The sequence below is a fragment of the Heloderma suspectum genome, chromosome 5, assembly GCF_057233095.1.
Source record: "Heloderma suspectum isolate Gila_16-S chromosome 5, 16-S_ref, whole genome shotgun sequence".
In the NCBI taxonomy this organism is placed as follows: Eukaryota; Metazoa; Chordata; class Lepidosauria; order Squamata; family Helodermatidae; genus Heloderma; species Heloderma suspectum.
This window is the reverse complement of record NC_139462.1, coordinates 184,207,739-184,234,583: the sequence shown is the minus strand read 5'-3', so window position 1 is coordinate 184,234,583 and position 26,845 is coordinate 184,207,739. Positions and strand designations below refer to the sequence as shown.

The following is a 26,845-nucleotide window of genomic DNA, read 5'->3' as shown; positions in this document are numbered from 1 at the left end:
TTTGGATTTCGTGCTTCTCTGAACTTTGCAATCCCATTCACAGTGTTTAGAAATGCATGGGGTTCGGATGTCCTTAAAACCTAGTGTTATGAGGTAGTTTGAGAAATAGCCTGGCTGCTGCTGCAGTTGCTACACACACATTCAAAATGGAGCCACAAATGCCCCTGAGAGAGACAGGCAGAACACAGGGAAGAAGCCATAGCTCAGTGGTAGAGCACCTGCTCTGCATGAAGAAGGTCCCAGGCTCAATCCCCAGAATCTCCAGGTAGGGCTAGGAAAGAATCTTGCCTGAAACCCCAGACAGCTGCTGCCAGTCAGAGCTTCTCTACACGGGGTGAAAATCCCGCACCCTTACTGGGGCTTCTGCTTCCGGATTCCTTGCGGGATTAAGATCGCCTCCTTTGCACGTGGCTCCAGGTTTTTTCTTTCTGGGCAAGTGCTATATGTTTCCTTATACAGCCACTAGATGGCGCTGCAATAAAACGGGATTCTGGAAATTCACCAGAAATTTATCGCACTTCAAAGCATGGTAAAATCTTTTATTGCGTTATCCCCATTGATAATTATGCTACTATAATGGCAAGAAAGCATGAGAGGTGCCCTGGAGGTTGATGTGGTATAAAAGACCCGCAAAAAGACATGACTGACCAATCACAAGGGCACAACAAAAGCTTCATGTAGAAATGCCCTCAGTGTCGACAGTACTGGACTAGATGGTCCAAGGGTCTGACTCAGTATAAGGCAACTTCCTATGTTTCTGCAGTGATTTGTCATTCCCCCTAGAGACATTGTATGGAAAAAGATGGCTGCCCAAATGAACCCTGAAATGGCTATTGCCTGCAAAGAAGAAAGGATTAAAAAAAAAATAAAAGCAGCCCCTTTTGTATATGGTGGAACATTCAAGCAGTCAAGCACCCAGCTCTGTCTGAAATGATACAGTGACACACCTACTGCATCAATCTCCTAATACGTACCTCCACTATCAGTATGTACACATTAGCCTCTGTTACTGGGGCAATCCTAGTGGTCTGATGGCTAGAATGAGTAAGTGCCTGGCACAATCACACCAGCATCCATTGGCCCTACTATACCAGTTCTTGTCACCTAATCATAAATCAAACAGGAACAACAACAAAAAAGGAACCATAAAGTTTCTGAATGAAAGACTACGTAAACATAGCCCATGTGGCGTTCAGACCACCACAGAATGCTGGACCACACAAGAGTAGGAACTTAGACAAATCCTTTTCATTTCCAGGCTGAAATCAAACCAAGAGATAAAGATTCAGGTACAGTTTATTGGATAAGCAGAATACGTCTATTTTGAGTTCTAATAGCTTTATACTACTGAAAGTGGGTTCTCAAAACATAGGGTATGATGTAGCTAAAGTTAAACATTTTTAACGTCCCACTGATTTCAACGGGAGACTTGAACATGCTCTTAAATATTTATATTTACTTCTCTATTTTTATTTAAATATTTCTATACAATATTCATATTCCCTGGGCAGTTCACAAAAAGAACACATTTAAATGTCAACTCAAATAAAATGAAATGAAATAAAAGTCACAAGATAATAAAACTTCAACAAAGGGTCTTGTGGCACCTTAAAGACTAACACATTTATTCTGGCATAAGCTTTCATGAATACTGTCCACTTCATCAGATGACTCTGATGAAGTGGACAGCATCCATGAAAGTTATACCAGAATAAATGTGTTAGTCTTTAAGGTGCCACAAGGCTCTTGGTTGTTTTTGCTGCAACAGGTTAATGTAGCTACCCTCCTGGAAGATAATAAAAAGCAGCATAAAACAGTTAGCAGGATTAAAACTGCATCCGAAAAACTCAGGAAAATTAAACAGTCTTTGCCTAACCCTGAAAGAACAATTAAGTAGTAATAGGTGAACCTCTCTGAGGAGAGCTTCTCAACTAGGACACCACCACTGAGAAGTCCTTCCAATGAAGAACTTAATGTACAGATAGGAAAAGGTGATCCTTCAAGTACCCTGGTCTTAACTGTGAAGGGCCTCAAAGTGCTTTTTAAATATGTCACAAGAGGTTCCTCAGTACCACATGCAGAAACCCCCAAACCACTTGGTGAAGCTCTTTTGGATGACACCGTGAGAATGCAATGGTCCTAAAAAAAAAAAAAGTTTCTTTGCCGACACCACAGCACCCAGTAGGCTCAATAATGAGCCTTCTCTGCAAGTCTTCCATTACTTGTGCTCTAGCCACTTTCCTACTTGCTTTATTTCCCTCTGCTTCCCAGAAAACCAAAGAGCCGACTGGAACCTACTCAGAAAAAGAAGGTGCTTAGGAGGGAATGTGTCAACTGTCAGGACCATCTCCACATTCCACGGAGTGACCAGTGCACTGATAAATACACCAACTGTGCCATCCAGGAACTCCCCGAAGGCTCTCTAGAATCCTGTGATTTCCATAAGCCTCCTGGGGCAGCCCATCTCAATTGGTCTCCCACCTTTTCAGAGGGGAACAGCTGCTGTTAGTGTAAGCCTCAACAGGAAGTGATACAACCATGACAAGGGATTTATGAGTAAAATCCCCCACTCCTAGACCATGAGTTAAGAAAACAAAGTCGAGAGTGTGTTTTGAGCCAATGACATGCTGGGACAGCCCCATGGTTTTCATGATGGATGGATGGCCAGATGGGCAATTAATAAATTAAAATAAATAAATAAATAAATAAATGATGGCTATAAAGTCCTGAGCTGCCTTGTCAAGGCAATCTCAGCATAAATGTTGAGGTCCTGCAAGAATAATATCCCAGGGGTCCTCAACACCAAATTCAAGAGCATCCTGTCAGCTCAGGCAAAGAGACTGTCAGCTAGCAGGGTAGATGTACACCCTGCTACATCTAATGTGTCCCAATTACCCAGCACAAAATAGAAACACCGGAAACTGAATCCCAGTCAGACAGGAAGCCTGAAGAGGGAAAGGGAATTCTTACAGATCATGGCACCACCACCTCCCAGGCCCTCAAGCCTATACCAGTGCTGAAGAGAATATCCAAGTGGACATAGGTGACAGAGATTGACTCCACCAAGTTTATTCTTTGATTGCAAAGTGCTTATACTTAGCAGGATTGTGTATATATTTTCCAAACAAGCATAGTGTAGCCAATATCCAAAGCTTCACACTTTGGATAGCTTCAGTGGCAACTAAACCTTTAAACCTATTGATTCTGTTCATTTAAAATTTGTATTATTTGTTAATCACGCAATATTTTCTTGCACCACTCTTTCCTTCCTTTTAATGCTATAAATACCTTATGCAACAGAATGAATTCAACGACCCATTTTTCACTACGGGGCCCTTACCTATACCATTTCACAGAAATTTGAAAACCATATCATATCAGCCTTTTCTTACCTGCTTAAAGTAATCACACAAAAACTGTAACTGTCACTAAAGTCTCAATAGTCACTGCTACACATCCTGAAGTTAGAGAGACTATTCTAAATTATGCTTGGAGTATTTTACTAGATTATTAGCACAATTCACTCACACTTTTTTGCACCACATTGGGGCCTTTTCACTGAAAGACAGTGTAGAAATAAACTAGAACTGGTACTTAAATGGGACACAAAACATTTACTAATGGAGAGTTACGATTTTCCTTCAGAAAATACAGTATTATTTGGAGAAAACACTGCTATTAAATAACACAGGAACTTAAGTAATGTGGTTCTAAATCTTGCATTACTTATTCTCTTGTGGAGGCAATATTTACCAACAGTCCACAGTAGGGATCAGAACTACTCTATACCTCTGACCATCAGCTAGCCCCTTAACCCCAGACCAGAGGCAAAACAGTCTTCTGAGAATGGCAGATTTAACAATGGCACTTGCTAGCAGTCCACTTGTGAGAGGGGGGGTTCTCTATTTCTCATTCCTTATGCTAACACATCCTCCAATAAAATCAGATTCTAACTAGGCAGGTACTTGGAGTACACATATATGAAAACTAAATGGTGGCAATCAAGCTGCTCCTCTCAATATTTGGATAATATTCACTGCATTACCTACCAGTATGCCTGGCCAGAGGTGGAGGACACAATTCCTCAATTGAATTGAGGAATCTAGAATATTTGGAAACAGAAAAAGCTCAGTTCCACAGTCCCAATCGCAACATATCTGTACATTGATCCACATCTGCCCAGATGTCCTCACCTAAGCTACAAGCACCTCCAATACCATGTAGAAAAACAATGGCGGTATCACAAACATTCACAGTAAAATTTTAATTTTGACAAAGGCCTAAAACAAAGTTTCATAATAAGCAATTAGTGTATCTTACAAAGATTTGAAAATCTTCCTCCTTGTTTTCCGATGGAAAAATCTCAACCCTTAGCCCAAAAGAAAAGAAAGGCAACAAGTGAATAGATTAGAATCAAATATGGTTTGTCCTAAGATTGATTACTTCCACATGAGGGAAGGGGGATTTGTAGTTAGACTGCAAATGTGTCAACACTGAACAACAGAAGGTAGAAGGTAGAAGCATGTTTGAGAAAAATGGTTGCAGAGCCCCTGGAGAAAAAAATATTTTGTTCCATGATAGATTATTCCCACCTCCCAGGTGTTTCACCTACAGGTACCAGATGGCCACACATATATGACCTTCCACCAGTTGTCTGAAGCAAGTACCAGAAGGTTTTTTTAAGCTTATGGGCACAGAACACAAACTGCTTATACACAATACTATGGTAACAACCTTGACACTTCACAAACAATCTGCTTCCAATTAAACATTTTATCAGAAAAAGTTTTCATTTTATCCTCTCTCCACCTCAAAAATTACTGAATTCCAGATAAGATGTTTGAAGAGGGTTTCATACAATGCAGCATTCTATACAGGAATGATTCTAAATTATTTTCACAGAAGCAATTCATGTAAAAACCTTTCATTAGGTTTGATCATTTTCATAGATTTTTTCACAGGAGTGAGAGCTCTAAAACAGCAATCTAGCATTCTATTTACAAATCTACCCTTGACAAAAATCCACAAAGGTGATTAATTTTAACAACTTGAATTTTGGGTTGCATGTCTTTGCTGCTGTCATGGGGAAAATATCAGAATATATTTTAAAATGTGACATTACAAATCTATCTCCTTAAATTGACTGTAACATGGCCAAAACAATGTACATGGAACTATATTATCCCCAAGTGATGATCTAGAAGTATGAAAATTTTTTAACAAACTGATACTATATTAGACACACGCATGGAGGGGATACCTGCATGTTTTAAGGATCATCTTTGACCATTGAAGAAAGCCCTGTGAAAATATGGAGAAAAGGTGGAGATAAGTGAGATGAACATAGTTCAACACCCATCTTACTCTCTTCTTCCTAACATCACCAGCCGCCCAAATAAAACAAGGCATTACAAACCAAGGACATGATCCAGTGAAAGTTAGGCACTTATAACCCCTATTAATTTCAATAAGACATACTGTAAGGGCACAATCCTATGAACATTTAGACAGAAAGAAGTCCTACAACTCCTAGCATGTCCCAGCCAGCCATGCAAAGGATCCTGGGGCATCTTCAGCTTATGTAGAGAACTTGCTAGGTTTCAATGCACCTTCACAAGGACATACCTAGCACTCCCAGATGCTGCACACTTTAGGTAGTGGTGGCCAAACTACTTTCAGAAAATCTTGCCTGCCTAAACCTCAATTTGAAAGTGGTGCGTGCATGTGTTTTAGTAGTAAGAATATTGCTATGGCAAGTAACTCAAGCCATGTTGCTTCAGATACTGTAGCATATAACCTGGCATTCACAATGCAACTTGCCAAGAAGAGTGTCCCTGTGCCTCCAACAAAGCCTTTCAGCAGTCTGATAGAATCTTTGCGCTGCTGTTTGGAGAAGAGAAGAAGAAACAGGAGAAACTCCTCCTCCCCTCCTTCCACAAACTAAAATGAAAGTGAAATGTGTTTGTAGGTTGGAAGAGGAGCATGCTAGACTGCAACAAAGTGCCTCATTGCCCATTCCTGCTCCTCAAAAAGTGAGAACTCTTAGATCTGATTACTGTACAAAACCATCACATTTGCGCATACCCCCAGATGTTTCTCCAGTCCTTTGTTCTCCTGGAGAGGTTCATAAACAGACATTTCTAGTGCAATCCTATGTCTACTTGTGAATTCCCTCTGTGGCGCACGGTGAGAGAATCTAAAGAAAGCCACAATCCTAATTACAGTTTCAATGAATAAATTCAAAATGACCTCAGCTGAATATGTTTCCAAGTAGGATGTTTAGAACCAGGGTGAAACACATATCAGAAGAATCAGCATCACTGAGTATTGGGCATGGACTTGGGAGATGCAGGATGGAATATATTTTATTGTGGATTTTTTTCACAAAAGCTTGCCATATACCATGTTCCAGCCTGTGAGACAGCGATGTAATCTATTTTTACAACTATTATGTCTTGGTTTTAATTACTGGTTAACTTCACATGCTATAATTATATATAAAAGTCTTGTTTTATTTCTTTAAATTCCAACTTCCTTAACGTAATAATTACTTGATTTAAAAATCTATGTCATTCTGATTAAATATAATTTTCAAATATAAGTTGAACTGCTCAGTTATTTAGTCAATTATTTTCTGTTAATGGCTGAACTGCAGTACTGAATTTTGAATACAACATTTACAATGTTAAAAAAATAATTCAAACAAAAATTATTTTAATGATTAGTAGAAATTGCACCAGTTCTGGTATTTTTGTGAAAAAGCCAAGTACAATGGGCTTGAATCCAGAATTGCCAGGAAGGATACTGCTGATGGAATGGGACTTTTGCATTCTCTCCTCCCTACAGCCCCCTACATGCCCTACAAATTTACTCCGGGGGGGTTGGGGGACTCTCCAAAGCAGATTTGGAGAGTGAATGGTGGGCTGCAGTGGGGAGGGGGAAGAGGATGCAAAAGTCCCATTCTGCCACTGGTAACCTTCTGTTGGCGCAACAATTATTCTGGACCCAACCTAATGTCCTTTAGACTTACAACCTGATGTTATGTATATTAGAGACACAATAGACGTTCCTGAACACCATGGTTAATAAATGATGTGTACATATTTAACATGGATCCTTTTGACATGGTTGCACATTTCTATGGTTTTGCTCTCAACTACTTCCACTATGAACTGTGTCATTCCATCCTACTTCTTTTCCCATCAATCATAATTTGTTTTGGTCTGTTTCTACTTCCTGTTTGTCAGCATAACTCAACATCTCTTGAAACTGCTTTTTCCCCCTCTGATGTCCTCTTGAGACTTTGCTAGTAGAATAGCAGCAGTGTCTTTCACTAGGGATGGGGCAGGTATTCAAAACTGTAATGCTTCACTATGTAAACACTCTTGAATCAATTCATGTGAGCAGGATCAAGATGGGGCACCCCTGCCTTGCTTCTGTATACAACCATTCAAGTACCTAGTGATGCCCTTCCTGCTTCCTCCTCTCCCAAAGGCCAAAAAACTCAACAGCCTCCTTTGCTGAAGGTGACAAGGCAGAGAGGCAATGGAAAGCAAAATTGGTGCTTTCGTAGTGACACAGAGAGAAGGAAGACATTCATTGTTAACTCAATGATTGTAACAAAAATTATAACTGGCAAGGGGATCAGGGTAGATTGTTTGCCCGCCCGCCCCCAAGTTATTCAACAAGAAATGTTATATAAATCCTAAATAGCAGATGCATGAAGACTAAGATCACAACCTGTTGTAAATAAAAGCCTCTTCTAACACAAAAATAGCCTGGTTACAGCCTAATTTAATGTTGGGCCATACATGGATGGCAAGTAGCATTCAAAGCCTATGGGCCTTTGGTTAGGGTCTTTAGATTACCAGATGCATTTTTAAGTATGATTTTTAACATTCCTTGATGTACCAAGAACTGAAGTATTATGTCTGCTGAAAACTGCATTTACAGATAATGACAATTTGTGTACCTGACCTAGACAAACCCCAAATGATTGCAGTACATATTACAGTCTGACTTTTGAGATTCTAGAGCCACTGATAAGAATCCAATGCAGAGCTCTATATGTACTCACCTCTACAAAACACTTTCGTCTGGTTTACCCACAACTTCTATGGATCATACAACAACATAAGGCACACTCTACAAATATGCTTCCCACAACAAACAGAAAAACCTCAAAGGGGGTATGGTATTGGTTGCAATGTCATTTACAGTATATTTCACAGTTCAAACGTATTTATTTATTTACAACATTTGCATGTCACCCCATATAGTTCTCTGGGCAGCTTACAAAAACCATAAAAGAAATTTAATTACAAAATAAAACATAAAACAAAACTGGAAAGGCCCAGACTACATGGATTTAAAAGGCTTGGGCCACCGGAAACATTTTCAACTAGCACAGGAAAGACCACGAGGGTACACCACGTTAACCTATCTGGGGTGCCACTGCTGAAAAGGCCCTCCAAGTTAATATACAAAAATGCAAGATCCAGTCTTAGGCCTGATTCAGACAAAACAGTCAACTATGGCTTAGCGTTATGAATATGAGCAGGTGTGAGCCACTGGCTAGTGCATTCAGTCCTCCCTTTCCTCTTTCTTCACATATAAGGGAACAAAGCTTAATGCTTCTGTTTGTGTTTTTGAAGAAAAAATTAAAGTGTCCTAATATGCAGTTTGCTCAAACCACAGTTAATTTAATCAAACTATGGTTCTAATACCATGATTGAACAAGCCAGTTGCCCAAATTCTGATGTAACAGGAAACTAGTAAGTTCAAACAGAACACTTAAACTCTGGCTCACACTTACTCATCCTCACAAATGCTGTGTTGTCTGAATCAGGCCTAAGTGCTTGTCACAACGTGAGTAACAGGCATAAGAAGAGTAAAAAAAACCATCCACATTCCCTTTGAGACTGCATGGCACTACAACAGAGCTTTCCAAACTTTTCATGTTGGTGACACACTTTTTAGACATGCGTCATTTCGTGACACGATAATTCAGTTTTACTAGCAAACCGGAGGTTAAACTAACCTGTTATAAGAGATACGGACACATACATAAATTGTAATAACAAAATGTATGGGGATAGAACATGTCTCATGAAAACCTTTCATTTATATTTTTAAAAATATATGATTTGTAAGATAACATACATTGTTGTCATTTATGAGTAACAGTATGTAAATATGTGCAAGAAAATGTGAAAAATAAAACAAAATTAACTAAAGTATTTACAATAGATATTAGGACACATAGGCCCAGGTAGGAGCTCAGCTGCAAAAACACATGAAGTATAGAAGCGAAAGTCTAACAAAAATGGTGTAAATATATATGTCTCACTACTAGGCTATATTGCTGTAAATATTTGCAATGCCTATGTCCAGAGTCCAGTTCCAGCACTCTCCGGTGGTACACTGCCGGTGGGTGTTTAATCCACAATAACAGCACAGTAAAAATAAAAATAAATGGCAGAAATCAAATTATAAGAGCCACGTGGTGGGTGGATTGCTGTTTGCCACATTGGGTTTGGGTTTGGGAGGGTGGCCTCCCTTCAGCCAGCAGCAGGTGGGTTGACTGGGTGACAGCCTGCAGCTGCGCTCACCCAGGTGATTGGAAGCACGCTGATTCTGAGGCTTCTGGCCTCCATTGAGCTCCGTTCTGACTGGCCAAGATGGTGGACGGCCCGCTTGGTGCAGTCTCAGGTGGCGTTTCCACCCGCACGATACTCTGGCCTGGCCGCACAGGAGCGCGGTGCAGAAGTCTGCGAAGGGCACGCTTGAAATCTTGCAGGGCTGGTGGCCACTGCCACTTCTCCGCACCGGCATCGGCCAAGCTCTGCTCGCAGGGCGGCCCCTCCCCTCTCTTCACCCCACGCCTCTACCTCGCCGTACTGCTCCAACACTGCCAATCACATGCGTCCTACGTCAAGACGCCACATGATCCTAAAGCAGCTAATGTTAAAGCAGCTAAGCCTTAGCTGCTTTAACATTAGCTGCTTTACAAAGTTGCGGGGGAGGGGCCAAGGGAAGCAAACGCAAGTGAGGGAGCTCCGCGGTGCCCTTCTGCACAATTTCCGCATTTCGCGCGACACACCTACACACTGCCGCCAACCCACTAATGTGTTGCGGCACACAGTTTGGAAAGCTCTGCACTACAATATAGTGATAAATGCAATGGAATGGCTACTCAGCCTTCTGTGTCTCATATTTTGGCTCTCCTAGTAGAGTACAGCATACAAATTAGCAATGCTGCAAGATTCCTAATTCCCAAACTGGGCTCATCATGTAACAACAATGTAACTCAAGTTAACAAGAAGGGACAGGAGGAGATCAAAGGCAAAACAGATAAGGATCTGTCATCTTGCAAACTTCAATGTTCCTAATAATGTCTGAAAGTGGTTTTTTTTGTTTTTAATTGCCCATGAAATACATTTGCAGTGTTCCCAAAATAACATGCTAGGAAACAAGGAAAAAAACATTCACATTATACTGACACGACATAATTTGAACTACAAAACATGAACTACAAACATAGCAATGTATAATACAATTAACAAGACGGATAACAATGAAATTACAAGTACAAACCATTTTGAAATCTACAAAACTAGAATTCAACTGACGTGTAAAGTTGCTCAAGGTCCACCTATACAGAAAGGTGGTCTCCTAATATTCTGACTAAATCCCAGTGAACAGTGCATTCGTCCACTGCAGATTATCCTTATTTATGGGAAACATATTAGCAGGAAAAACAAACTAATTTCCTCCATTTTTAAATAAACAGCAATGTTGCACATGTACTGGACCTTTAAAATTGAAATCCAAAAATAATTATCTTTACAAAAAATGCTAAACTACTTAATAAGTTTATACTAGCTGCAAAATTCTGCTTATGGCAGATTTATACTGCAGCCTCTTCAAGTTCATTGGGAACAACATTTAAACCACAGACAAAATTGGACTTGAAATCTATAGTTGCCAGAGTCCAAAATGAACTCTTAGTATAAAATATCCATCCTATCTTCATGATTGCTCCAAAACACAATATGAAACCATAGTTTGAAGTTATTTTGTTTAGAAATGAAACACTAACCATGGTGTGCTAGTCCTGACATCATGGAAAACTATTGTTAGTGAAGACTGGGAAACAGGGAGTGAACCTGAGCGGTAAGAGAGAGAAGGGGAGGATAGGTGTCCATGGGAGCATTCCCAACCTCCCAAGATGGGCTGGTCTTACATCTAAATTGAGCCACAGTGACCACCTAGGCCAACCTTCCCCAACCTGGGCCCTCCAGATGTGCTGGACTGTAACTATCATCATCCACAACCAGCATGGCTCATGCAGGCTGTCAGAAAACAAGTTTTAAAGTTTACTTTGTGAAACAAAGCAGTCTCTGAACTATCCTGCTTAATCTGTATGAAGTGTGAGATCCAACAAAATCAAAAACATCAGAAGAAACATTAGCACCTATGCAATATATTTTCCAAAAATGAAGTTGACTATTTAGATCAGGAACACATTTTTCAATACTAACATATGCAGCAACCTTTCTGTTTTGTATCAACAAGATCATTACTGCCTCACTCCTATTTCGTTAAGATTTTAAATCTTTTTTAAAAATGCTGTTTGCTAAGACACCAAAGAAGATTTATGACAGCAGTGGGGAACCTGTGACACTGCAAATCTTTTAATATTACAACTCCCACCATCCCTGGTTATGGCCATGCTGGCTGGGGCTGCTGGGAGCCCGAGTCCAACAACTGGAGGGTGACAGCTGTTTTTCTGCTGATCAGCAACATCAAAATGTACCAGCCTGAACCTAAAGATTAAAAAAAATAGTAATTATTTTTTTGAGCTTGGAAATGCAATATTGCTGTAAAATGACTATATGTTTAAAACCCCTAGAACTACTTGAACTATAAGGCACCATTTTATCACTTGAACATTTATCCTTATCAAAGACTATGAGAACAAAACAAACATATTAGAATTGTTCCGTTTCCCAAACTTATCTGTTTGTGGCCTGCATAAGCCCAGCACAAGGTGACACAATATATTTGATGCCAACTCTGAATGAGGTACCCTTCATGGATCACTGCCTTGTTGTGGCGAAGGGGCTTGCGTAACTCAGTGAAGCCATAAGCTATGCCGTGCAGGGCCACCCAAGATGGACAGGTCATGGCAGAGAGTTCTGACAAAATGTGGTCCACTGGAGAAGGAAATGGCAACCCACTCCAGGATTCTTCCCAAGAAAACCCATGGAACGTATCACAAGGCTAAAAGAGATGACACCGGAAGATGAGCCCCTCAGGTCGGAAGGTGTCCAATATACTACTGGGGAAGAGCGGAGGGTATTTCCAAGTAGCGCCAGAAAGAGTGAAGCGGCTGGGCCAAAGCCGAAAGGACACTCAGCTGTGGATGTGTCTGGTGGTGAAAGGAAGTCCGATGCTGTAAAGAACAATATTGTTTAGGAACCTGGAATGTCAGATCAATGAATCAAGGTAAGCTAGAGGTGGTCAAACATGAGATGACAAGATTGAACATCGACATCTTGGGAATCAGCGAACTAAAATGGACAGGCATGGGCGAATTTAATTCAGGTGACAATCATATCTACTACTGTGGGCAAGAATCCCTTAGAAGAAATGGAGTAGCACTCATAGTCAACAAAAGGATGGGAAAAGCAGTACTGGGGTACAATCTCAAAAACGATAGAATGATCTCAGTACGAATCCAAGGCAAACCATTCAACATCACAGTAATTCAAGTCTATGCCCCAACCACTGAGGCCGAAGAAGCTGAGGTTGATCGGTTCTATGAAGACTTACAACACCTTCTAGAACTAACACCAAAAAAAGATGTCCTCTTCATCATAGGGGATTGGAATGCTAAAGTAGGAAGTCAATAAATCACCGGGATAACAGGCAGGCATGGCCTTGGTGCACAAAATGAAGCAGGACAAAGGCTAATAGAGTTTTGCCAGGAGAACACGCTGATCATAGCAAACACTCTCTTCCAACAGCACAAGAGGCGACTCTACACATGGACATCACCACATGGTCAATATCGAAATCAGATTGATTATGTCCTCTGCAGCCAAAGATGGAGAAGCTCTATACAGTCAGTCAAAACAAGACCTGGAGCTGACTGTGGCTCAGATCATGAGCTTCTTGTTGCAAAATTTCGGCTTAAATTGAAGAACGTAGGGAAAACCACTAAACCATTCAGGTATGACCTAAATCATACCCCTTATGAATATACAGTGGAGGTAAGGAATAGATTTAAGGGATTAGACCTGATAGACAGAGTGCCTGAGGAACTATGGACGGAGGTCCGTAACATTGTTCAGGAGGCAGCAACTCAATCCATCCCAAAGAAAAAGAAATGCAAGAAAGCAAAGTGGCTGTCTGATGAGGCTTTACAAGTAGCTGAGGAAAAGAAGGGAAGCGAAAAGCAAGGGAGAAAGGGGAAGATATATCCAACTGAATGCAGAGTTCCAGGGAATAGCAAGGAGAGACAAGAAGGCCTTCTTAAATTAACAATGCAAAGAAATCGAGGAAAACAGAATGGGAAAGACTAGAGATCTCTTCAAGAAAATTGGAGATCTCAAGGGAACGTTTTGTGCAAAGACAGGCATGATAAAGGACAAAGAAGGCAGGGACCTAACAGAAGCAGCTGAGATTAAGAAGAGGTGGCAAGAATACACAGAAGAACTATACAGGAAAGATCTGAATGTCCCTGATAGCCATGATAGTGCGGCCATTTAACTTGAGCCGGACATCCTCGAGAGTGAAGTCAAGTGGGCCTTAGGAAGCATTACTAACAACAAAGCTAGTGGAGATGACAGTATTCCAGCTGAGCTATTTAAAATCCTAAAAGATGATGCTGTTAAAGTGCTAGATTCAATATGCCAACAAATTTGGAACACTCAACAATGGCCGCAAGACTGGAAAAGGTCAGTTTATATTCCAATTCCAAAGAAGGGCAACGCCAAAGAGTGTTCAAACTACCGCACAATTGCGCTCATTTCACATGCCAGCAAGGTGATGCTCAAAATCCTACAAGCTAGGCTTCAGCAGTATGCGAACCGAGAACTACCGGAAGTACAAGCTGGGTTTCGAAGAGGCAGAGGAACTAGAGATCAAATCTCCAACATTCGCTGGATCATGGAGAAAGCAAGAGAATTCCAGAAAAACGTCTTTCTGCTTCATTGACTACGCTAAAGCCTTTGATTGTGTGGATCACAACAAACTGTGGCAAATTCTTAAAGTGATGGGAGTACCAGACCACCTTACCTGTCTCCTGAGAAACCTGTACGAGGGTCAAGAAGCAACAGTAAGAACCAGACATGGAACAACCGAGTGGTTCAAAATTGGGAAAGGAGTACGACAAGGCTGCATATTGTCACCCTGCTTATTTAACTTATATGCAGAGTACATCATGAGAAACGCCGGGTTGGATGAATCACAGGTCGGAATTAAGATTGCCGGGAGAATTATCAACAACCTCCGATATGCAGACGATACCACCCTAATGGCAGAAAGCGAAGAGGATCTCAAGAGCCTCTTGTTGAGGGTGAAAGAGGAGAGTGCAAAAGCTGGTTTGAAACTCAACATTAAAAAAACTAAGATCATGGCATCTGGCCCCATCACTTCCTGGCATATAGAAGGGGAAGAAATGGAAGCAGTGACAGATTTTACTTTCTTGGGCTCCAAGATCACTGCAGATGGTGACTGTAGCCATGAAATTAAAAGACGCTTGCTCCTTGGGAGGAAAGCTATGGCAAACCTAGACAGCATAGTAAGAAGCAGAGACATCCTCTTGCCGACAAAGGTCCGTCTAATCAAAGCTATGGTTTTCCCAGTAGTGATGTATGGCTGTGAGAGCTGGACTATAAGGAAGGCTGAGCGCCGAAGAATCGATGCTTTCGAACTGTGGTGCTGGAGAAGACTCTTACAAGTCCCCTGGACTGCATGGAGGTCAAATCAGTCCATCCTAAAGGAAATCAACCCTGAGTGCTCATTGGAAGGACAGATACTGAAGCTGAAGCTCAAATATTTTGGCCACCTAATGCGAAGAGAAAACTCCCTGGAAAAGACCCTGATGCTGGGAAAGACTGAAGGCAAAAGGAGAAGGGGACGGCAGAGCATGAGATGGCTAGATAGCATCACAGATGCAATGAATATGAACTTGAGCACGCTCCGGGAGAGAGCGCAGGACAGAAAGGCCTGGCGTGCTATGGTCCATGGGTTCACAAAGAGTCGGACACGACTGAACAACAACAACTGAATGAGGTTTCAGAATGTACAACTTCCTACAGTGTAGTAAATATTGTGAACATCACATTCACACAACGGCAACAAGCATTATGCCTCAATTGCTCAAAATATATGGCTTTGCAATTAACTTTCAAGTTTATGCCTACCACTACTCTACAAGATCATCTTTTAAGACCACATTGGCAGATGCCATCATATTCAAGGTAATGCATGAAAATGCTGAACAATCTTATGTTCTGAAAACACTGTTAAGATTTACAAGTGGCACCTGCAACCAAATGCTCCTGTGGAGTACTTCTGTTCAGGGTACTAGCCATGCCTCCTTCCAGGATATTCCATTTCCATTCCCCTCCCCCCCCCCACTCCAGTTCTCATTCTCACCCCCTACCCGTCAATAGTCAGCATTCGATGTCCACAGAGTATGCTTAGTCCTCACAGGGATGTTTTGGAGTCTCCCCCCACCCCAAGTATTTTTTGTACTTCTTACCCAAACTCCCTCCCTCTAGTGTGCACCGTACTGTTTTGCTGTGTAAGGATCAATGCTAAGAAACTGAGTTTGCTATTAGTATATAGGATTCGGCATGATTAGAAAAGAAGCCTCTTGCATTTTCACTGAATTCAAGAGATTCTGTTTACCTGTTGTTAGGTGAAATTTGTGCTCCGTACTTCACAAGTTGATAATTTCAGTCTTGTACAATACAAAATGTATGATAATAAAACAGCAGAGGTTTAGACATGCACACATTCTTAAATACAAGACATGAGAAATTTTAAACTGAGTTGACCAGCTGTGGTGCTGCTACATCAGCCCTACATTCCCTCCTTCCGTAAGAAAACTGAAGAGAGAACTTCAGTTCTCTCAAGATGTACTACAAGATGTAGTCAATGAGCTGCATCATGCTATCATTAACAAATTAGGATTTGTCAGGGTGGATGTTTGGTTTACTTCTTATAGGCTGCTGAGTATTTTCTGTATAACTTTAGAAAGGAAGCTTTTCAAATCATATGCACATTTATTTATTTATTTATTTATTTATTTCATTTCTATACTGCCCAATAGCCGAAGCTCTCTGGGCGGTTCACAAAAATTAAAACCAAACAACACACAATAAAACAATTTAAAATATATAGAACATTAAAACCACAATATAACAATACAACCACAATAAAAACCTAGCAGCAGTGCAGGAGTTTAAAATACAGATTTAAAACAGCAAAGATAAAAATTTAGAAAGCTAAAATGCTAAAATGCCTGGGAAAATAAAAAGGTCTTCACCTGGCGCCAAAAGGAATACAATGTAGGCGCCAGGCGAACCTCACTAGGGAGCTCATTCCAGAGCCGGGGTGCCACAACAGAAAAAGCCCTCCTCCTAGTAGCCACCCGCCTCACTTCCTTTGGCAGGGGCTCACGGAGAAGGGCCGCTGATGATGATCTTAAGGTCCGGGCAGGCACATATGGGAGGAGGCGATCCTTCAGGTAACCTGGCCCCAAGCCGTTAAGGGCTTTGGATGTTAACACCAGCACTTTGAATCGGGCCCAGAAATGGACTGGCAGCCAGTGCAGCTGGAAAAGTACTGGCGTAATATGAGCTCGCAGGCCAGTCCCTGTTAACAATCTTGCTGCCCTATTTTGGACCAGCTGAAGTTTCTGGACCGTTTTCAAAGGCAGCCCCACGTATAACACATTGCAGTAATCCAGACGAGAAGTTATCAGAGCATGGATAACTGTAGCAATGCTATCTCTGTCCAGATAAGGGTGTAGTTCGTATACCAGCCTAAGCTGATAAAAAGTGCTCCGTGCCACTGAGTTCACCTGTGCCTTAAGTGACAGTTCTGGATCCAAGAGCACCCCCAAACTACGAACCTGATCCTTTAGGGGGAGTGCAACCCCCTCCAGAACAGGTTGAATATCACCTAGCCGGGCAGACAAACCACCCACTAACAGTACCTCCATCTTGTCTGGTTTGAGTTTCAGTTTATTGGCCCTCATCCAGTCCATTACTGTGCCCAGGCACTGATTCAGAACAGCCACTGCCTCACCTGGTTTTGATGTAAAAGAGAGGTGGAGCTGGGTGTCATCTGCATATTGATGGCACCTCAGCCCACACCTCCGGATAACCTCCCCCAGCGGTTTCATGTAGATGTTAAACAGCATGGGGGATAACACAGAGCCCTGTGGAACCCCATGACACAATTGCCATGGCACAGAGCAGTAATCCCCCAGCACCACCTTCTGGAATCGGCCATCCAAGTAGGAGCGGAACCACTGTAGTGCAGTGCCTCCTACTCCCAACCCAGACAACCTATCCAGAAGGATACCATGGTCGATGGTATCAAAAGCCGCTGAGAGGTCCAGGAGAATCAACGGGGTCGCACTCCCCCTGTCCCTCTCCCGTCAGAGGTCATCCCACAGGGCGACCAAGGCAGTTTCCGCTCCAAAACCAGGCCTGAAGCCGGATTGAAATGGATCTAGATAATCCGTTTCATTCAACAGTGCCTGGAGCTGTCCTACAACCACTTGCTCAAGCACCTTGCCCAGGAAGGGGATGTTGGCCACTGGCCTATAATTGTTAACATCCTCTGGGTCCAGGTTAGGCTTTTTCAGGAGTGGTCTAATTACTGCCTCTTTTAAAGCGGCAGGCACCACTCCCTCTCTCAAGGAGGAATTTACAACCTCCTGGACCCAGTCGGACAACCCCTCCTTGTTTGATTTAATAAGCCATGAAGGGCAAGGGTCAAGCACACAAGTGGTCGATCGGACTTGGCCAAGCACCTTCTCCGCATCCTCAGGCCTCAGTAACTGAAACTCATCCAATAAAATTGGACCAGACGGTGCTCTGAACGCCTCTACCAATGGAACTGCATTAATCGTGGTGTCCAATTCATGACGAATCTGAGCGACTTTATCCTCAAAGTGCCGTGCAAACTCGTCACAGCGTGCTACCGAGGGTTCCACCATCTCTCTCCCTGGCCCAGAATGTAACAGGCCGCGAACCACTCGGAAAAGCTCTGCTGGACGACACTGAGAAGATGCAATGCTGGTGGAAAAGAACTGTCTCTTTGCCACCCTCACCGCCACAGAGTAGGCTCGATAGTGGGCTCTTACCTGTGTTTGGTCAGACTCAGCACGAGTTTTCCTCCACCTGCATTCTAGCCCTTTCCCCTCTTGCTTCATTGCCCTCAGCTCAGGTGTATACCAAGGAGCTGGCCAGGCTCTGCTCAGAGGAAGAGGGCGCTTGGGCGTGATCGTGTCAACCGCCCGAGTCATCTCTGCATTCCACAGAGCGACCTGGGCTTCGACAGGAGCACCAGCCATACCAGCAGGAAAATCCCCCAGAGCCCTCTGGAATCCATCGGAATCCATTAATCTCCAGGGGCGGACCATTTTAATAGGTCCCCCACCCTTGCAGAGGGGAAAGGCTGCCAGGAGTCTGAACATCAGTAGGAAGTGATCTGACCATGACAAAGGAACAGATGTTAATTCCTCCACTTTCAGATATACCTTCTAAACACTGACAATTCCTTAAGTCTGTGTAACTGTAATTGTTTTAATTAAAAAATCAGAGTCACGTGCAGTTGTCTATCTCTGTACATTTAAAGAATATCTGGGATATATAAACATCACAATTACTATTTAGGCGAAGTGCCTGGTATAGCAAAAATGACTGCTATGTTGGACTAGTTGTACTAGATAGGATGAAACAAAATTTTATGACAACAGGCTATGCTGATGGTCCTAAAATTCTGAGAAAATCCCATGTTCTTCACTAGAAATTGTGCTATTTAAATACATTCGACCACTTTAATTCAGCACAGTTTTAGTGAGCGTAACTGATTTTGAGGATCTGATTTTTCACATGATTGGGAAGGATGGCTGGGACTCCTAATTAAATTGGTAGCCATACACAGAGGCAAGGTATTGGAAGACACTAGAAAATCATATGCATCAAATGGAAATGATATGACTACTAGAAGCCCTACCCAGAGTGCTATAAATGTCCAAATGTTAAAAAAAAAAAAGCACACATATTTTAGTTCACAACCATGAAACTTAGAAAGATTAGGCAAGTCTGATCTGCAAGATTCTTACTACAGCTATTAAGATACAACCACATTTCATGCTCTGTCATGAACTCAGCTGTGCTAATTTCTAGATTCTTGACCAAATGTTATTCAAGTAAAATGTTATACTTCTTAGTATAAAATGAGTCATCTCAGTTTACATGATCTAGCAGTTCACAAGAGCTGCAAATCCAAGAATGTCAGACAATTTCAATGTTTGCCCAAATGAAACCATAAGGGTGATTATAAAATGACTACATAAGAACCAGAACTTAGATTTAACTATGTTCATGCAACAAATGTATCAATAAAATCATGGCATTATGCGGAGGAAACTACTAGTTGTTTCTGTTGAAAGTGTAAAGCTGTTTAAATTACCAAGGTAAAGATTCTATTCTGTGTTGCATGGACTATGAGACAGGTCTCACGAAGCAGTTGGGGGAAAGCATTACTGACTACAGGGAAGAAAAGACATAGTAACATTTTATAACATGGTGATTTCTGCCTAGCTAATGTTATTACTTATATAGTCAGAAGTGTATGCTGGTAATAGCTTTGAGTTATTTTGACAATGCAACTTGTCTGTCTCTGATCACGTTGTCTAGACTGCAAACATGCATTCTTCACACAAATTCTAGTGGAGATGTCATAGTTATCATAACTGGTATTTAAATCCAAAATATGATGAGCGTGATAGCAAAAGGGTTATAGTACTATCAAACCTGCTATAATACAGGTAACTGTTTATAGCTTATTTTCACATTGAGCCCAGTAAAGAGGTGCAGAGTGTCTCTCTGTGACGCTTCCCTAATCATCCAATTTTTTGTGAATATACAGCTCTGTTATGAATCAAATCATAAAATGTATAAAGCAGATTATCTTGGACAATGGGTTTTTACTTCCTTTTTCTATCTGCTCAGAAATCTAGACCGAATCATGGGACAATTTGATCCTGATATCCCTCTTCCCTTGATCTTTGTAGTTCTCCAAGTTCCCCCTGTAGTCTTCAATTAGTAAGGTTAAATAATGTTTTATCTTGGAATACTCAGAGAACCATTAATCTAGAATAGACTCCACCACAACTTTATTCCAGTAAAGTTTATGTGAGAATCGTTACCACATGAGCTGTTACAAGCTGTGTGCCATAGTAAATCTCCATTTACACAAAAAGAAAACTGGTACTTCGTCAATTATGTTAATTGTGCTTATAGCAGACACACTGAAATTAGTCAAGACTTATTTGTCTCACTGACTTTAATGGGTCTACTCCAAGCATGACTCAGTCTGGATCCAACCCAAATCTGTGGCCCCTTCGCTAGGCCCCCTTGCTACCATTAACGAGATTAAAAGACACACAAAACAGGGAAGCAATGGTAACGTGACCAAAGTAATTGAAACTGAACAGAGCAGATATTTTGGTCCACATAAATGAACATTTTAGACAACATTAATGACATATATGTATATTTTGGGAAGTGAAATGTGAGACAGTAAGGAATCTGCTATGTATTAGTGAGTTTCTCTCTCACTGTAACAGACAAGAGTGAAAAGAATGATAGCTGAGACCAGAATGGAATGTTGAGTGGAGCCAGTGGCAGTTGGAGAAAGTCAGTTAGGAGGAGGACAGGGACAGTTAGTGAGAAGTAAGGGAAGGAGGGAGTGGAGTTAGGAGGGAGATAGTTAAAGGAATTAGGAACCAGAGTTAGTTAAGTTAGTCAGTGAGCAAAATCAGAGGCAGGTTGTGAATGAGAAGCTACTGAAAGCAGAGACGTGGTGTTTTAGAACTATTATTATTAATATTAATAATCAGTTATTGTTTGTTCTGGATGTTGAAGAGGACCTACCACTCTCTCTAAATCAGTAGGTGGTGGCAGCTGGTGTTTTGGGGAGTCCTGGTTAAAATCAGGACCAGTGACCTCTAGGAGCCAAAGCCTTATAGGGGACCCACAGTTGAGTCATAATCACCTTGTTTGCATGATTTGGCAGTGATATTTTTTTCCAACCAAACAGCCACAATTATGCTATTGTGCCAGTGAAGTTCTGGTTGACTTGGAACACTAAAGGGAGGCACCAAAGCTAAAACAGCTCATGCTACATGATTATCAGCAAGCCCACCAGCTCATTATATTTGTATAAAACCGCTTCTCTGTTCACTAAGAGTATGCCATCTGATTAAAAAAGGAAAAAGTGGAACACAGATCAAAGTATGTTTTCAAAGTAGCATCTATAAAAAGAAACCTTGAAGTAGCATCATACTCTCAAGAATGTTGTTCATCCTTTGTCCAGTACCAAAAATATTATAAAATGAATTGCTCATTGAGAACAACAAAAACATTATGGCATCCATTACTCAATATGCCCCAACACAAAGATGGGTATTTCTATACACCACAAATGGCAAACAAAAATAACATTTTAGTTATTAATAATTGGCAATCTTTGAAGTTATTAGATGTAGATTTCAGAAACAAGAAAGCAAGATATGCAACATTATAAAAACGTAACCAGGTCACTGAAGAAAATCACATTTAACCTCAATTGCTATATTAGCCAATAAGTTCGTATTTTATTAATGCACTTCACACAAACATAATTCAATTTTAAAAGCTTTGCTTTTTTGTTAACCGAGCTACAAGCAAAAACAAAAAACAAAGACAGAAACCAACAGACAGGTATTCACTGTGCTCTGAGAACTCTGAATAGCCAGGTTTCAATCACCAACACTGAATGCGCTGTATGCTAGAGTCTCACCTGGACAATGAGACTTCCCTCTCATAGGCCTTGTGTAGTAGGATTCTACTTGCTTATAGACAAACCCACAACCTAAAACAGCTACTTAATGGGCCAAGTAACAAGGATACAAACACAGGAACAAACCCTGCAACAAACCAGATGCCACTTGTCCCCATATCTACTCTGGAAACACTATTACAGGACCTAGTAATGTCACCCACAACATTAGAGGTTAGTCATTTGCTCATCTTCCAATGTGATATATGCATTTTCTGTCAGCAACATCCCTCTGCATTCTATATAAGACAAGCAGGCCAGTTTCTACAGAAAAGAATAAATGGACACAAATCTGACACCAGAAATGGCAGTATTCAAAAACAAGTGGAAGAACATAAGCATTCTTCCCAACTCTATTATTCTACTTTAAAGCAAAGTTTGGTAGGATAATGTTATGCTTTTATTGATAGTTTTTTTGTACTGAAAATATCAGGAAGGAAACCTAAAACTGATGAGGTAAGTTCAAAATCACACATACACTACCATCACTTAAAGGCAACAGTAAAAACTATGGTACAATATTTTTTTTTTAGTATTTATGTCCTGTCTTCTAACTAAAACCCTCTAGTACATTTACAATATAATAAAATAGACAAGAGTAATTAGGGAGGGGCAAAGGTGTATAAAAGTTTGTATACACAAGCTGCTACTGCACTTCTAAATCTCTGGGCTGTAGCAATCACGTCCAGCTACTGAGAAGATATTGTTAAACTACATGGCTACAAACCTAAACACTAGCAGCCAGAACACGAGGGAGGCTGGGGAAAAGCCACTCTCCAGCATTTCACTTTTCTGCTGCCAGTGCCTCCTTGGAGCACAGATGAGGGAACCAGCTGCAAACCTTCTAGTGTGATGAGTCATCCCCAAGATCTTGATAGGGTTACAGCAGCCCAGCTGAAATACTAAGAATTCATCAAGACCAGTACTAGCACTGGGGATTCAATTACTAGTCCTGATGGCTATGTGCTACCTCCAGTATCAGAGGCAGTATGCTTATATACACCAGATGCTAGGGAACATGGGTGGTAGGGTGCTGTTGCACTTGTGTCCTGCTTATGAGTTACTGGGCAACAGCTGGTTGGCCACTGTGTGAACAGATGCTGGACTAGCTGGACTCTTGGTCTGATCCAGAATGGCTCTTATGTTCTTATTAGCTATTTATATTTTGCTATTAATTTCAACCTTACTTCTGTATCTGATTGTATTATTTCATTGTAATATTGAATGTGACTTGCTGATTCTATTCTATTTGAATCTGTTTGAAATGTTTTATAATGAACTTTTTATGATGTATTTTGATATTTATTGTGAGCTGCTTTGGGCATGGTCCACCTTGGAAAAAACTGGCATATAAGTTAAACTAAAACTAAAACACTTACTAGGGAGTAAACTTAACTGAACACAGTACTACTTACTTCCAAATAAGCATGTGTAGAATCACACTATAAGAGACTGTAAGGCGACATATATGATAGTCCACCACCAAAGAAAAAATACCCATACTTGCATATTTCGAATTAACACAAAATTAGATTACAACTTTCAATCAAAATGCCAGGTAATAAATTACAAGGCTAATGCAGAGGCAGTATACGACTGCTGCTTTTAAGTTCTTCTCATTTTCTTCTCATAGATATCAATACACAAATATTAACCAAGTCCTCACTGTGCAAGGCATCAGAGGGAGCAATTGTATGGCCGCTAGACAGCGGCTAGACGGCCATAGGATATCTGGTTGTCCAGTGGAGAACCAACCTCCCCCCACTTCCACGCTGCCTTGGAGGCAGCACTGAACAGCACCGTCCTCCACGATCGCAAGAGAAGTGCGGAGTAGCCGAAAAGGGGCATTCCAGGGGGCATTCTGGGGTGGGAAGGGCGGAAATGCCTGTACGACACATCCAATGTGTCATACAGCCACCTCTGCTGCCTCCCCCGCTCAGCCCTCCTGCAGCTACACAGCTGCAATCAGCTGTCTAGCCAAAAATGCAGGGCAGGAGAGGCGGGGAGGGAATGATCCCCTCCATGCTTCTCCTGCCCTGCATTGGATAGGCGGTAGCCTCTGAGTTCGGAGGCAGACACCTATCTGAATAGGACTGCGCCCTTAGTCTCCAACTTTTATGTTAGTTGAAAAGAAATCCACCAGTACCACTGCCACACCCATTCCGAAATGTTCATATCTGAACAGGACCAAAAGGGCAGATCGGCATAAAAAATGCCTATTTGACCTCTTCATATACCAATAAAAGCAGATTCTTCAGGTATCTGAAAAGTACATATATACTGAAAGAAAAATAACTTCTCAAAACAGTATTTTATTAATTGTCATAATACACTGCTAAATTCTCCAATTTCCCTTGGGGCAAGTGAACTTTTAAGTAATTTATAACAGCGTACATTGAAACCCTTTGTTATACTGTACACTGTTACACTAACAATTATAGTGTGGGTTATGAACACGTTTCTGCCACAAACTCACCAGGTGTGGTCTTATCTCTCAGCCCCACCCCACCTGCAATGTGAAGTTAGTAACACTGAATTCCCTTACAGGGTTGTTTTAAGGGATTGTCAATATGCTGTAAGTGAAATGCTTTGAACACTCAAAAGTGCTATAGAAACACTATTTATTATTATTTATTCCTAGCTTTTTCTACATTGCTACACAGCTGCTTCTACACTGCTATAAAGAATTCATTTGTTTCAGTTTTGCTGATGAAAAAGCATACAACTTCCAAATTACACTGAATTTTCCCATGCTAGCAGGAAGTAACAATATAATTTGCTTTCCACATCTAGTTTCCAGATTCACACGTTACTGGTACAAGAACATAGAAGCATCAGCAAGGTAACTTATGAATCAGCTCTTACTTAGGGCAGGGACCATATGTTTAATTACAAGAGTTCATCACACGCTTTGCAACCAGGAAGTCCCAGGTTCACTCACCACCATCTCCAGTTAAAATAATTTCAGGTAGCTCGGCTGAGAAAGACTATGCCTGCCCAGGACTCCACAAAGCTGCTACCTCTGACTAGGCAGCAGCAATGGTATATGCCAGCTTCAGATGTTTACTATATTCCTTTAGCACCAAGGCACTAGTGATTGACTTCAGGGGACAACAGCCTAATCACAATGTATTCAACGTGTTATACAACAGTACATATAATCCTAACCAACAGTTAGACTACTTCAATGAGCCAAAACATACAACAGCAAATAATTAGCTGCCTCACAAACATTTCTGTGTACCTTAAAACTTGCAAACACTTCTGCAGCAAACATACCACAAAAGGACGTTCACCTCTTAAATTGGAACACAGCAATCATTCTTCCTACCAAAATAAAAAAACATCATTGGCATTCAACCAAGAAAACAGAAAACAAAGCCTATGAAATCAAAGTCATTTAGAGAAAGTACCAGACTCCTGAGAAAACAAGAGTGCCAACACTGTGCTCACTTTTTCTTTTTTTTGTTCAGTTGCACATCCCCTTCCCCCAAATAATTTCCCTTTTGCACTGACAGAGCTCTGTAAAACAACAACAACTCAGCCCTTCCTCTCTAAAATAAGCTGCACAGTCACATGAGAGAAACTGAGGCAGATAAGGAAAGTGCTGAATGACATACAATGAAACATTGGGAACTAGAGCCAGGAGTGCCCGTCTCTCAGCCTCAGCTCATGACAACAAAGCTATTTCAATACTCAGTTAGGAGGTGCGAGGGGGGACGACGATGACCCATGTTATTCCAAGGGAGCATGAAATGCACGTATAAAGAGAGCTGAAGGACCTACGTTTTGAAGCAAACTCCTTCCTAAAAGAGGCCTAGTAGTGGAGAATAGGAATCTTGAGCAGGCATTAGCCTAATCATACTGGCGTCTTGACGAAAGGCAAAGCAATCCTCGGCCGGCCGCCGGCCGGCCGGCTGGCTAGCGAGCTAAAGGGCGGGGGGGGCCCTCACCAGTTTCGCCACTGAAGTAACACAAGAGCACCACACCAACCACACCTGAAGATCAGGCTGCCTAGGGGCCAACCGACCGCAGCTGGAGCGGCTCCGCACCCACAGCCTTGATTGGGACCAGGGAAAGGGGGCCCAGGGCGGCTGGCCACTGCCTCACACAGGAGGCAAGGCCGCGGGAGGGCCCCGTAGAAACGAACGGCAAAGCCCCCCGCCCCGGTCCCTTTCCGGCCGTTTTCGCCTCCGCCGGCGGCCTCTTACCTCAGCTAACATCATTACTCGCGGTGGAAGCCTCCGGCGCTAGCCCCGCCGCATGGTGCGTTCGTTCTCCGCTGCAGCCCGCAACGTCTGCTCTCGCCTCCCTCCGCAAGAGAAACGGCGCCAGCCGGCTGTCAGCCTCCTCAGCGGCCCCTCCGTACCGCCAGCCCCATAACAGCCGTCGCCGCCGCCTCCGCAGGTCGCTCAGGAGAGGCGGCCATCTTGAAAAGGCTACGTGAGACGCCGCCGCCGCCGCTCCTGCTCTCCCCGGCGCGGCCGCCCATTGGGGCGGTGAGACGCGGGGCAGGCCTTCCTGGCCCGGCCGTTCTCCCGCCGCGGCTCTTCGCCTGTTGCGTCCCCTGCCCTCCGCTTGGTCCCACCTACATAGCTTCCTGCAGTTCACACGGGCCCGCCCGCCCGGCCGCCCTTCTTCCCGCGTATAGGGCTCTGGCTGTGTAACCCGTGCGAAGGTGGGAAGAAGTATGGGAGAACAACAG

The 26,845-nt window shown here is 42.1% G+C and overlaps 1 protein-coding gene across 16 annotated transcripts in view; it reads right to left on the bottom strand.

Moving 5' to 3' along the window:
• The window catches only part of SNX13 (sorting nexin 13), a 110,799-nt gene extending 84,182 nt beyond the window's left edge, over window positions 1-26,617 (bottom strand). For 7 of the 16 annotated variants that reach the window (XM_084858606.1, XM_084858620.1, XM_084858613.1 and 4 more), the window contains exons 1-2: window positions 26,352-26,441; window positions 25,385-25,467 (exon numbers count right to left, since the gene is read on the bottom strand). In XM_084858606.1, the coding sequence (XP_084714732.1) occupies window positions 25,385-25,417 (33 nt within the window). In that variant the 5' untranslated portion in view covers window positions 25,418-25,467; window positions 26,352-26,441. Of the gene's footprint in view, window positions 1-5,260; window positions 5,355-25,384; window positions 25,468-26,351 lie in introns of those variants that run through there. The other 9 variants (XM_084858616.1, XM_084858618.1, XM_084858610.1 and 6 more) reach the window with 8 other exon arrangements.
• Between the last annotated feature and the right edge of the window lie 228 nt (window positions 26,618-26,845).